The sequence below is a fragment of the Panulirus ornatus genome, chromosome 45 (assembly GCF_036320965.1).
Source record: "Panulirus ornatus isolate Po-2019 chromosome 45, ASM3632096v1, whole genome shotgun sequence".
Lineage (NCBI taxonomy): Eukaryota > Metazoa > Arthropoda > Malacostraca > Decapoda > Palinuridae > Panulirus > Panulirus ornatus.
The window spans coordinates 7059466-7073838 of NC_092268.1; the positions used below are offsets into that span (position 1 = coordinate 7059466).

A 14373-nucleotide genomic window follows, 5' to 3' on the forward strand; every position below is an offset into this window, starting at 1 on the left:
GCCTTGGTTCAATATGTGGGGCTTTATGTTGTGTGTATAGAGCCTTGGTTCAATATGTGGGGCCTACATATTGTGTAGAGCCTTGGTTCAATATGTGGGGGCTTTATGTTGTGTGTATAGAGCCTTGTTCAATATGTGGGCCTACATATTGTTAGAGCCTTGGTTCATTATGTGGGGGCTTTATGTTGTGTATAGAGCCTTGGTTCAATATGTGGGGCCTATATACTGTATAGAGCCTTGGTTCAGTGGGGGCTTTATGTTGTGTGTATAGAGCCTTGGTTCAATATGTGGGGCCTACATATTGTGTAGAGCCTTGGTTCAATATGTGGGGGCTTTATGTTGTGTGTATAGAGCCTTGGTTCAATATGTGGGGCCTATATATTGTGTAGAGCCTTGGTTCAATATGTGGGGGCTTTATGTTGTGGTATAGAGCCTTGGTTCAATATGTGGGGCCTATATACTGTATAGAGCCTTGGTTCAGTGGGGGCTTTATGTTGTGTGTATAGAGCCTTGGTTCAATATGTGGGGCCTACATATTGTGTAGAGCCTTGGTTCAATATGTGGGGGCTTTATGTTGTGTATAGAGCCTTGGTTCAATATGTGGGGCCTATATATTGTGTAGAGCCTTGGTTCAATATGTGGGGCTTTATTTGTGTGTATAGAGCCTTGGTTCATATGTGGCTATAACATAAGAGCTTGGTTCAGTGGGGGGCTTTATGTTGTGTGTATAGAGCCTTGGTTCAATATGTGGGGCCTACATATTGTGTAGAGCCTTGGTTCAATATGTGGGGGCTTTATGTTGTGTGTATAGAGCCTTGGTTCAATATGTGGGGCCTACATATTGTGTAGAGCCTTGGTTCAATATGTGGGGCCTATATACTGTGTAGAGCCTTGGTTCAATATGTGGGGCCTATATACTGTGTAGAGCCTTGGTTCAATATGTGGGGCCTATATACTGTATAGAGCCTTGGTTCAATGGGGGGCTTTATGTTGTGTGTATAGAGCCTTGGTTCAATATGTGGGGCCTACATATTGTGTAGAGCCTTGGTTCAATATGTGGGGCCTATATACTGTGTAGAGCCTTGGTTCAATATGTGGGGCCTATATACTGTATAGAGCCTTGGTTCAGTGGGAGGGCTTTATGTTGTGTGTATAGAGCCTTGGTTCAATACGTGGTGGTGGCCTTGGTATGTAGACGTTTCATATAGACATACGGACGATATAATTTAAAACAGAGCGTGTCTTATCTGATGACATTCAACACAAAGTTTACCCGTTCGTTATTTCCAACACTACTATAGTGAATACGTTACGACGACACGTACGTACTAGGAAATATGAGCTACGTCATAAACGAAACGTCTGTTAAGAGTATATTTAGAACGTATATACGTTCGGTAAACGAAGAATTGTGCATCGCTCGGATATAAACACACTATACGTATTTGCTGTATTCTCATTGGCTGACGATTGCCACATTCTGCCACTGGCGAGAATTTGATGTATTCTCATTGGCTCAGGAGTTGTCACATCCTGCCACAGGCGAGAATTTGAACGATATACATTTCTTTCATAGATTTATATGTCGCCTCGTAGTTACGATGAGTGAGTGAGAAAGAGATATATCTTAAATGCGTAGTAACACGAAGAGAGAAAGAGAAAGAGAGAGAAAGAGAGAGAGAGAGGATTAAGCTTGAAATGGGAGTGGGAGAAAATATAAATAAAAATCGACAAACGAGGCCTGTATCTCAAACACACACACACAAACACACACACACTCTCTCTCTCTCTCTCTCTCTCTCTCTCTCTCTCTCTCTCGAGTATATGCGTATGTATTCTCTAATTACGTACTGAGGGCTGGTCTATGTACTTGTGTATACATATATATGTATAGAGACACGCACATACGCTCTCTCTCTCTCTCTCTCTCTCTCTCTCTCTCTCTCTCTCTCTTCTCTCTATCTATCTACACACACGAGTATATATTATCTAATTATGTATTAAGGGCTGGTCTATGGACTTAGGTATACATACATGTATACAGTGGCGTACACGGGGCCATAGTGTGGCGTACACGGGGCCTTTAATATCCCCTAAGGGCTGTCAAAGGCCTTTTAAATAACCCTTATAATTAACCGACCATAATATTTATTATTCATCTACGTAATGTCTACATAATTATGTATACATACATGTATACAGTGGCGTACTCGGGCCTTAGTGTGGCGTACACGGGGGGCCTTTATCTTCTAAGGGCTATCAAAAGGCCTTTTAAACAACCCTTATAATTAACCGACCATACTTTGCTCTACGTAACGCCGCTGGGTTAATTTAAAAGTCCCTCCCTTCCCCTCCACCACCACTACCCTCCCTCCTACCACTTCCCTTCCCACCACCGCCACTTCCCTTCCTTCCCCCGCGGGGAGTGTAACGGACAGCCAAAACGTTTGAAACGTCAGCCAAACGTTTCAAACGTTTGTCGACGTTTGGGGCGGCCCGGGCCGGCTCTACTACCACGAGAGAGGGGGGGGGGAGGGGGTGGTTTTATCTACCTTCTTATCTACCTGTTTATCTACCTCAGATAAAGGGACAGTGTGTGTGTGTGAGCCTTGGTTTGGGGGGGTGAGCCTTGGCTTGGGGGGGTGAACTATAGAAGAATGGCGTGTGTGTGTGTGTGGTGAGCACGACGCGCTGGCCCACTTTCACAAGACTAGATTTTTGTGATGGGAATGTGATTGATGGAGTGAATGGGTCGTCCTTCTGTCACTAGCCCTTTGAACGAAGTGTTCGTCCTGCTGCCACTAGCCCTGTGAACGAAGTGTTCGTCCTCCTGCCACTAGCCCTTTGAACGAACTGTTCGTCCTGCTGCCACTAGCCCTGTGAACGAAGTGTTCGTCCTCCTGCCACTAGCCCTTTGAACGAAGTGTTCGTCCTGCTGCCACTAGCCCTTAGATGGAACCGTTCGTCCTGCCACTAGCCCTTTGATTGAACCGTTCGTCCTGCCACTAGCCCTTAGAATCAACCGTTCTTCTTGCCACTAGCCCTTAGAACGAAGTGTTCGTCCTGCCACTAGCCCTTAGAGTGACCTGTTCGTCCTGCCACTAGCCCTTAGAATCAACCGTTCTTCTTGCCACTAGCCCTTACAACCAACCGTTCGTCCTGCCACTAGCCCTTACAACCAACCGTTCGTCCTGCCACTAGCCCTTAGAACGAACTGTTCGTCCTGCCATTAGCCCTTAGAACCAGCCGTTCGTCCTGCCACTAGCCCTTAGAACCAACCGGTCGTCCTGCCACTAGCCCTTAGAACAAACCGTTCGTCTTGCCACTAGCCCTTAGAACCAACCGTTCGTCTTGCCACTAGCCCTTACAACCAACCGTTCGTCCTGCCACTAGCCCTTACAACCAACCGTTCGTCCTGCCACTAGCCCTTACAACCAACCGTTCGTCCTGCCACTAGCCCTTAGAACCAACCGTTCGTCTTGCCACTAGCCCTTAGAACCAACCGTTCGTCTTGCCACTAGCCCTTAGAACTAACCATTCGTCCAGCCACTAGCCCTTAAAACCAACGTTCGTCCTGCCACTAGCCCTTAGAACGAACTGTTCTTCCTGCCACTAGCCCTTAGAACAAACCGTTCGTCCTGCCACTAGCCCTTAGAACGAACTGTTCTTCCTGCCACTTGCCCTTAGAACAAACCGTTCGTCCTGCCACTAGCCCTTAGAATCAACCGTTCTTCTTGCCACTAGCCCTTAGAACCAAACGTTCTTCCTGTTGCCACTTGCCCTTAGAAGAAACCGTTCGTCTTCACGCCACTAGCCCTTAGAACCAACGTTTCGTCTTGCCACTAGCCCTTAGAACCAACCTTTCGTCTTGCCACTAGCCCTTAGAACCAACGTTTCGTCTTGCCACTAGCCCTTAGAACCAACCGTTCGTCTTGCCACTAGCCCTTAGAACCAACCGTTCGTCCTGCCACTAGACATGCAAGAGGTCCCAGTGGTGTGCGTGATCCTGTATATGCAAAAATCCAGAGGGAAATGAAACAGGATAAGTTGCCCAAGTGCACTTTCGTGTCATAATCATATCATCATCAGGGGAGACACAAGAGAGAAATATAAGTCACTTGATATACATCGAAGAGCCGAAGCTAAGACGCCATTTGGTAAACATGTCTCTTCGATGTATATCAAGTGACTGTTATATTTCTTGTGTCTCCCCTGATGATGATATGATTATGACACGAAAGTGCACTTGGGCAACTTATCCTGTTTCATTTTCCTCTGGATTTTTGCATGTGTGTGTGTGTGTGTGTGTGTGTGTGTGTGTGTGTGTGTGTGTATGTGTGTGTGTGTGTGTGTATGTGTGTGTGTGTGTGTGTGTGTGTGTGTGGTTCCAGTATAACAGTCCAATGTGTTATTACAATGTTTTCTCTTTTTCTTTTATTTACTGGTTTACAACAGGTGACCAAAGCTCAATTTCTGAAACTGCAAAGTTAGGGAGAGTTAGGGTTAATAATTGTGGATCTTTTTCTTAATATTAACCTTGTGTCTTTTGTTTCCCAGGGGGCTATCTTACCCTTAATATTAACCTTGTGTCTTTTGTTTCCCAGGGGGCTATCTTACCTCAATATTAACCTTGTGTCTTTTGTTTCCCAGGGGGCTATCTTACCTTAATATTAACCTTGTGTCTTTTGTTTCCCAGGGGGCTATCTTACCTCAATATTAACCTTGTGGCTTTTGTTTCCCAGGGGGCTATCTTACCTCAATATTAACCTTGTGTCTTTTGTTTCCCAGGGGGCTATCTTACCCTTAATATTAACCTTGTGTCTTTTGTTTCTCCCAGGGGCTATCTTACCCTTAATATTAACTTCGTGTCTATTGTTTCCCCAGGGGCTATATCAACCTTGTGTCTTTTGTTTCCCCAGGGGCTATATTAACCTTGTCTTTTGTTTCCCCCAGGGGGTATCTTACCCTTAATATTAACTTCGTGTCTATTGTTTCCCCAGGGGCTATATCAACCTTGTGTCTTTTGTTTCCCCAGGGGCTATATTAACCTTGTCTTTTGTTTCCCCCAGGGGGTATCTTACCCTTAATATTAACTTCGTGTCTATTGTTTCCCCAGGGGCTATATTAACCTTGTGTCTATTGTTTCCCCCAGGGGGCTATATTAACCTTGTGTCTTTTGTTTCCCCCACGGGGGGCTATCTTACCCTCAATATTAACCTTGTGTCTTTTGTTTTCCCAGTGGCTATCTCTTACCCTCAATATTAACCTCGTGTCTTTTGTTTCCCCAGGGGGGCTATCTTTCCCTCAATATCAACCTTGTGTCTTTTGTTTCCCCAGGGGGCTATATTAACCTTGTGTCTATTGTTTTCCCCCAGGGGGCTATATAAACCTTGTGTCTATTGTTTTCCCCAGGGGGCTATATTAACCTTGTGTCTTTTGTTTCCCCCAGGGGGGCTATATTAACCTTGTGTCTTTTGTTCCCCCCCAGGGGGCTATCTTACCCTCAATATAAACATTGTGTCTTTTGTTTCCCTCCCCCCAGGGGGCTATATTAACCTCGTGTCTTTTGTTTCCCTCCCCCGGGGGGCTATATTAACCTCGTGTCTTTTGTTTCCCTTCCCAGGGGGGCTATATTAACCTCGTGTCTTTTGTTTCCCTCCCCCCAGGGGGGCTATATTAACCTCGTGTCTTTTGTTTCCCTCCCCCAGGGGGGCTATATTAACCTCGTGTCTTTTGTTTCCCTCCCCCAGGGGGGCTATATTAACCTCGTGTCTTTTGTTTCCCTCCCCCAGGGGGCTATATTAACCTCGTGTCTTTTGTTTCCCTCCCCCCAGAGGGCTATATTAACCTCGTGTCTTTTGTTTCCCTCCCCCAGGGAGGCTATATTAACCTCGTGTCTTTTGTTTCCCTCCCCCCAGGGGGCTATATTAACCTCGTGTCTTTTGTTTCCCTCCCCCAGGGGGCTATATTAACCTCGTGTCTTTTGTTTCCCTCCCCCAGGGGGCTATATTAACCTCGTGTCTTTTGTTTCCCTCCCCCAGGGGGCTATATTAACCTCGTGTCTTTTGTTTCCCTCCCCCAGGGGGGCTTACAGAGCTACCCTTGACCCCCGTGTATAGTGGTAGCCATAATGACCAAGGTTCCAGTTGTGGTGGAACCCGTCAACTTAATATTCAAGTTACGTCAACAAAAACAACAACAACAACAACAACAACAACAACAACCACAACCCAAGACAGTGAGAAGCGGCGTCGTCGCCTCTATACGTCGTCCACATCATGACCCTAAGGCCGAATGGACCCTTCCGATCATGGCCAAACCCGACCTTATGGACGACCGACCCCATGATGAGGTGGTGGTGGTAGAGGAGGAGCGACGAGGGGTTATGGACAACACAGATGCCAGTCTCTTCACCCTGCCGGAGGTGGTGAGTGTCTGCCTCTCTCTCTCTCTCCTATAGCAGCACCATGAGACTCATGCAACCACAGACACACACACACACACACCTCTCTCTCTCTTTTGTGGTCCTGGAGCATGTGTAACACACACATACACACACACACACACACACACGATGCTCCTAATACACCTGTTCCCTCACAACTATCTGGGTCAGGCCTGTAGTGTATCTGTGAGTAGATCAGTGGATGAGAATCTCTCGTTTTGCAGTACTCTTTCTCGTACCGAATTCTGTACTCTTTCTCGTACCAAACTCTGTACTCTTTCTCGTACCGAACTCTGTACTCTTTCTCGTACCGAACTCTGAACTCTTTCTCGTACCGAACTCTTTACTCTTTCTCGTACCGAACTCTATACTCTTTCTCGTACCGAACTCTATACTCTTTCTCGTACCGAACTCTATACTCTCTCTCGTACCGAACGCTATACTCTTTCTCGTACCGAACTCTGTACTCTTTCTCGTACCGAACTCTATACTCTTTCTCGTACCGAACTCTATACTCTTTCTCGTACCGAACTCTGTACTCCTGTACTCTTTCTCGTACCGAACTCTATACTCTCTCTCGTACCGAACGCTATACTCTTTCTCGTACCGAACTCTACATCACAACTATATATCCTTCCTTCCTTATAACAGACCTGTTCCAAATCGTGTGGTGAAAGCCTCGTAGCCCTGAACAATTACTTCTCTCTTGATGTAGCAATCAATTTTTTTTAGTGTTGTTGTGACCTACATAAACCAACCAGAAAAGTCTTTGTAGTAGCGAGGAAGCGTCAGGAACAAATGGCAATATTGCTTTATTGGCACACCTCCAGTCTACTATTTCCGTCTTATTATCATTTATTATCATTATCATTATTATCATGTGTTTATAATTCCTCCCTGCACAGCTACCTGATGGCAGCGAGAAGCTGCACTCGGTGCTCTGCCTGCCGACCGTCCTGCCACCGAGTGAAACGGAAAGTCGCGCGTCCTCGTCCACTTTCAACATCCTCATGGCGGACGTGTCCGTCTCCATGAGCAGGTACTGGAAGGCCGTGGTGGAGCATTGGAACCGCTCCGTGTCACCGGCTCTCAAGGGGCGTACGTCCCTGTACGTCTTCAGCAACCAGGTTTTCTTCATGCGATCTGCCACCTACCTGGAACAGGGGGACTTCTACAGTGGCGCCACGGACCTGGTGGGCGCCCTGGAGACCATTGTCACGGAGGTGTATCGTTGTAGAGAGAGGTACGTCAAGGTCTTCCTCATCACAGATGGTGACCATAGTCTGTCGCAACTGAAACCAGAGGATGTGATTGGAAAGATGGAATTCCCAGTAGGGAAAGTGTGCGACGTGTACGTTCTTGGCGTTGGAGACGAGTTCCCAGTGCGACACAGTCTTGGACTACGCTCCCGTCTCCATAATGGAAGGTCCAATATTCCATACCTCTATACAGCCAAGAGTGTAGATGAAGTCAGGGAACAGATGGTGGCCATTGGACGATCGCTAACGATCCATGGCCAGGCCATTACACTGTCGGTGGAAGGGACATCTCTACCTGGGACCACGAAGACCTTCTCTTTCCAACCAGGGGAATGGGTCTATTTCCCACACGACCCATCACATCTCCAACAACTGACCATCACCTTCGACAAGAGGAAGGGCCAATTAAACCTACAGCCAATCCCCATCGACTTGGTTCATCTAAACGACGTCTTTCGCCAATGGAACTCCAGGATCATCCAACTCTTCAGTAATGGCGGTCGTGAACAAGGGGTCATATCAGACGTCATCGCGTTCAAAGAGAGGCTCTTCAACACGCAAGTCCAAAAGCTACGAAAAGGCACTAGTTACACGGTGAGCGAACGCCTTGCGCGCAAGCACCTGGCTCACTACGAGTCCAATTTCAAGGCCAGCGCCAACAAATTGGACAGTATTCTGAACAAGACGTTCAGAAATGAACAGGAACTGGCAGAGAACGTATTGTGTACGACAACCGAAGGCACGAAATACGAAACCCGGGTCTTCAAACTCAAGGGCCACACAGACCAGGACTTCCAAAGTGACCAAGAGGAGTTTATGAGAGTCTACGCCTCGAATAAAAGAACATCTTCAACGTAGACGTAACGCCGGAAGACTGTTGTCGAATCACTATGACTTCAACCATCTCGGATCTCCAGGATTCCAATTTCTCCGAGCTCTTCCAACTGGGGAAGTTCGAGTTTCTGAAACAGTTCACCATAACAGGGATCCCAGTTTTCGTTCCATCTAGAGATTCAACAGCCATTAACCCTTGGTCGTACACGATTCAAGCCATGGTCAACTCGCCTTACACCCTTTTGAGCCAGGTGGCTCTCGAGTCCTTCGCCGAGGTGAAACCAGCTGGCGAACGCCACAAAGACGTCTTCATCAAGAGGGACGAGGTGGACACACGCTTCAACGCCATTATTCCAATCTTTCCAGCCAAAGATGCTAAAGTCATGGCGCCCTTCGTACACACCAGGGTCTACACTATGTGTGCCACCTTCGCTATCTTGAAGAACCCTTACATTATCGACTTCCAAGGGCACATGGCGGCTTTGGGCGCCGCTTGGGTGTATATATTGTCCAACCATCCAAATCACCCTAGACCAGAATTTATGCAAACTCGAATCCAGGATATAGAAGCCACAGCCTCTCTGTACATCGACCAGCCGAGATACAACAAATATTGTGTGGCACTTAAGGAAAACACCCCGCAGGCGATCATGACCGAAAGCACGATGGAGGTTGACGGCAAAACCCTCAAGTGTGAGACACTTCTTAAACCTATGTTTATCCTTTACGTCCGTCAGCGCCACGGAGGTGGAGAAGACGCAAGCACTCTGGCACGCATCGTAAGACTCATGGTCATCGAATACGTCGGTCGGTGTCTCTCGGGCCACAACACCCAGGAGAGAGGAGCGACGCACTTCACAGACCTCTTTGCGTCGTCCATGAGCGACCAGACGCTTCGAGCGAATTGGTTACTTTCCTACGTCCAAAATGCCCGAAGGGAATTGCTTGCGTCTGTCGTAAATCCACTGGAGAAGTACTACACCTTCGAAGAGGCGAAGAAGGCATCCAAACGCATGGTGATCGATTACTTGAAGAGCGATCGTAACTTTACGTCAGGCTTCACCATCAGAGTGAACCTCCAGAAGGTGGAACGGTTGAAGAACGTAGCCAGCGCTGGCGACGTAAGCTGGTCTCTTTTCCAAACCTTCGCTCGGGAAGTGGGATTACCTGAAGACGTAGTGAGGGAGTTGTTCAGCGAGGAGAATGCGTTCGTGTACGTCGCCCACGCCCTCAAACACAGGACTTCCCGGATGCGTTTGACGTCGCCAGTCGACAGTTACGACACCAGCTTCCAATTGGTCACCAAAGCCATCTTGAGAGAGAATTACCGCCATTTGGTCCAGGTCTTGTGCAAGGAGGTGTGTACCAGCGTCCAAAACTTGTGGCTGGGGGGATACATGGCCGCCCACACTCATGTCGTCCAGCCCATGACCCGATGGGACATCATAGCCCTTGCGACGTCGAAGGGCGTGGTCGTGGACGAAGCCACGTTCGACGCGGTGTACAAGCGATATCGGGATGACGTAGGCCTATTGGGAAATGCCTGCCAGAGCCAAGCCTGCCCGTACTTTCTCGTACCGAACAGGAGGTACAATCAACACGCAGCAGTGGAGCGTCAACTGCTGAAGGAGGGCTTCCCGCACGCCTTCCATCGCGTCGCGTACAAGGACCAAAACAAAGACTTGACCCTGGCCTTAGCTGACCTACAATCTGGGAGATATAGGAAGGTCAAAGAGGCACTGGATCCCAGTGTCTTAGACAACCTTACCGACCAGTTCCAGTGTTTACAGAAGTCGTACAAAGGAGGAAGTGGTGGACGTGGTGGTTCTCGTGGTTCTTCTGTAGGATCCCGTGGCGACAGTAGGTAAAGAAACGACATTTCCAGGCAATTTGCTTCGGTCGTAGAGGGTGTGGGTGTGTCAAGGTCGTACAGACGCATCCAATCAAGAGGTGGGAAGGAAAAGGGAGCTGTTAAACTGGAATTTCACTCGAAAAAACCAGACACCAAATGACCCCTTTTCCCCCACACAACCAGTCGTTCCGACATAATAATCGCCAAAGGAGGTTTCAAATGTCTTGCCAATTTAAAGAGGAGTCCAATTCGAAGAGTCCAATTCCCAAGATGGGTCATGCCAATATAACCTCATTATCTCTCTTTGACTTAACCAACCCCCTCCCCCCCCAGAAAGTTGTGAAGTCCAAGAACCAAGCTATCACAACCCATAGACACACGTCTATCTTTTGGTTTGAGTGGCTTTAGATAGCTATGAAGAAGATAGCTTGATCCTCCTTTGGCAAACGTTTTGAGACCCCACAACGCCATCTTACAACTCATTTCAACGCCATCTTACACCTCAATTTGATAGTTAGACCCTTTACCAACCAAAATGTGATACCCTGGTGATGATAATGCCAAGTTTTTGATAAAGTTTGGTACCAGCTGATGTGTGTTTGTGTGTGTACAAATTGGAAAATCACAGAAAAACTAAAAGTTTCATGTTTGGTGTAACTGTTTTTCAACCGTGTTTATATATAGTGTATCTTACGACCACTTTACAGTCCACTTATGGAAAACAAGGCATGTGTGGTTCAGTGGCGCTCCTGGAACTGGTGGGAAACAGCTCTCAACGTAAGGTATCCTCTTCCCTAAACTGTATAATTGGACCTTTCCTAAACTATATAATTGGACATGTCTTTATCATAAAGTCAAAAATAAGTTGCTAAAGTGACTTAAAGTGAACCAAGGACTTAAGTGAAGAAAGTCATGTGTTACAGTGACCTGCTGTGGCCACCATAATGTAACCACAGGACATGAAACAACCCTAAGCACTTCACCTCATACCATCTGTACCTTCCACGTCACTTGGGGTTCACTCGACGTACCACCTTCTGAACAGCTCTCACGTATCTTGAGTCTCCCCTCCCCCATTTTTTTTTTTTACCCTGGTCGTCTGGTCGTCCTCCAACCATACAACGAGACACAGAGGGATCGACCAGCCTGGGGGGAAGAAAGAAAAGAAAGTCCAGAAAAGAAATCCATCTCTCAGGCCAGGGGCTGTAAGCTGAAAAATTCTTAGATTTCTGCTTATTTTCATGCTTAGCTGAGCAAGTGACTTAAGTGCCACACGGAAAGGGACTAAGCAAGATGCTTAGCAAAACTTAAGCATAAGATTGAAGAAGTATTGAAATGGAGTTTGGGTCAAAATATTTGTCGTCTGCTAAGGAAATACTTAAGCGGAGGGCAGTTTTCAGAAACATGCTTAGCAAAATTCTTAAAGTTAAGTCAAATTCTTTTGGGGTTAAGCATACTTAAGCATTCTAAGAAGTTTTGTCCATACGGGCCCAGCCAGACCTCTGTCACCTGACCCCACCACGCCCCCCCTATACCACTGCCGCCCATCTACACACATCCACGCCCTGTGCCAAAAGAAGTGTGGTCAATTCATCTTTGTAAATGAACATGTGACTCAATTCACGACTAAATGGACATTGTACATACCAAAGTATTTATTTTGTTAACAAATTTGTTTGTATATTTGCCATTTTTTTTTTTTTTTTTTTTGACAATTGTACGTTCCTCGTCAACTGCTCCAAAGTGAAGATGTCTCCAGCCCAACCTTGATGTTGTGGTTATATAAAGGGGATAAGGGTGGTAGCGCCGGGAATAGATGAAGGCAAGCAAGTATGAATATGTACATCGGTATATATTATATATATATATATATATATATATATATATATATATATATATATATATATATGTTTGTGTATGTATATGTTTGTATATGTGTATAGGTTGATATGGATATGTGTATATGTTGATATGTATATGCATGTATATATATATATATGTGTGTGTGTGTCTAGGTGTTTATGTATATATGTGTAGATGAGTGGATGGGCCCATTCTTCCGTGTGTTTCCCCTGCTACTGATTGGAGTGCAACCAGGCACGAAACTGCACGAAACTGCACGAAAGGGCTGGAACCCACGCACGGGAAAAAATGCAAATGTGTGGAAAGAGAAATAAATTAATCATTAGGAGGAAGAAATACAGTAGGAGGAATAAATACAGTAGGAGGAATAAATACAATAGGAGGAAGAAATACAATAGGAGGAAGAAATACAATAGGAGGAAGAAATACAATAGGAGGAAGAAATACAATAGGAGGAAGAAATACAATAGGAGGAAGAAATACAATAGGAGGAAGAAATACAATAGGAGGAAGAAATACAATAGGAGGAAGAAATACAATAGGAGGAATAAATACAATAGGAGGAATAAATACAATAGGAGGAAGAAATACAATAGGAGGAAGAAATACAGTAGGAGGAATAAATACAATAGGAGGAATAAATACAATAGGAGGAAGAAATACAATAGGAGGAAGAAATACAATAGGAGGAAGAAATACAATAGGAGGAAGAAATACAATAGGAGGAAGAAATACAATAGGAGGAAGTAATACAGTATGAGGAAGAAATACAGTAGGAGGAAGAAATACAATAGTATTCATTATGATGTATTATTAAATATTTTGATGTCCATTTATGTGTTTCACTGTCTCAAACTGGTGTAACCTGTACGAGGGTGTAGAAAATGTCAATTGGTTAGGCAAACAACCTAACCTAACCTAAATAGATGGTAGACAACTATCAAAATAGATGGTAGACAACCATCAAAATAGATGGTAGACAACTATCAAAATAGATGGTAGACAACTATCAAAATAGATGGTAGACAGACAACCATCAAAACAATAGATGGTAAACAACCATCAAAACAATAGATGGTAAACAACCATCAAAACAATAGATGGTAAACAACCATCAAAACAATAGATGGTAAACAACCATCAAAATAGATTGTACAAAACCCCAAGTGTTTACGCAAACACAAAACTGATTTTAATAACACTTTAACTTGTTCAGGAAATACGTAAACACAGTAACTACGTTTTCCCCACTAAAATATAGAAAACGTGGTGTATATCAAGTCATTTATATTTATATTTATATATTTGTTTATTTTGCTTTGTCGCTGTCTCCCGCGTTAGCGAGGTAGCGCAAGGAAACAGACGAAAGAAATGGCCCAACCCACACACATACACATGTATATACATACACATCCACACACGCACACATACATACATATACATCTCAATGTACATATATATATATATACATACACAGACATATACATATATACACATATATTACCCCTCCCTGCTGCTCAATGCCAGGTGGAAGAGGTGGAAGAGGTGGTGGAGGAGGTGGAGAGGAGGAGGTGGAAGAGGTGTAGGTGGAGGAGGAAGAGGAGGGGGAGGAAGAAGAGATGGTGGACGAGGAAGAAGAGATGGTGGAGGTGGTGGAGGAGGAGGAGGAGGTGGAAGAAGATGTGGAGAAGGAGGGAGATGGAAGAGGTGGTGGAAGAGGTGGAGGAGGAAGAGGTGGAGGAGGAAGAGAAAGAGGTGGAAGAAGAGGAGAAGGAGGAGGAAGAGGAGATGAAGGAAGAGGAGGAAGAAGAGGAGGAAGAAAAAAGAAGGAGGAGTAGGAGAAAGTTGTTCATGACTCATGCTCGCTCTACCAGAGTTCCACCAAAGATGGGCAAAATGGCGCCTTAGTCTGGTATACGTCAGAGTCAATGAAACGTCTATAATAAATTGAATTAAAACTTCATAAAATAATTATTACAGGGATTCACGAATGGTAATTTTCCCCTATTAATACTCATAATTATATTCCTCATTCTTATTAAAATAGAGAAAATATTTATTTATGAAACTTGAAGTGCGCTCTCAGTAGGTCAACTGACTGCCACACCTAAAGCCCCTTC

General features: G+C 45.4%; 1 protein-coding gene across 2 annotated transcripts in view; it reads left to right on the top strand.

Moving 5' to 3' along the window:
* The window catches only part of LOC139762890 (uncharacterized), a 13616-nt gene extending 531 nt beyond the window's left edge, over window positions 1–13085 (top strand). The window contains exons 2-3 of one of the 2 annotated variants that reach the window (XM_071688124.1): window positions 6083–6427; window positions 7351–13085. In XM_071688124.1, the coding sequence (XP_071544225.1) occupies window positions 6131–6427; window positions 7351–8562 (1509 nt within the window). In that variant the 5' untranslated portion in view covers window positions 6083–6130 and the 3' untranslated portion in view covers window positions 8563–13085. The remainder of the gene's footprint in view (window positions 1–6082; window positions 6428–7350) is intronic. The other variant, XM_071688125.1, reaches the window with a different exon arrangement.
* The last annotated feature ends 1288 nt before the right edge of the window (window positions 13086–14373 follow it).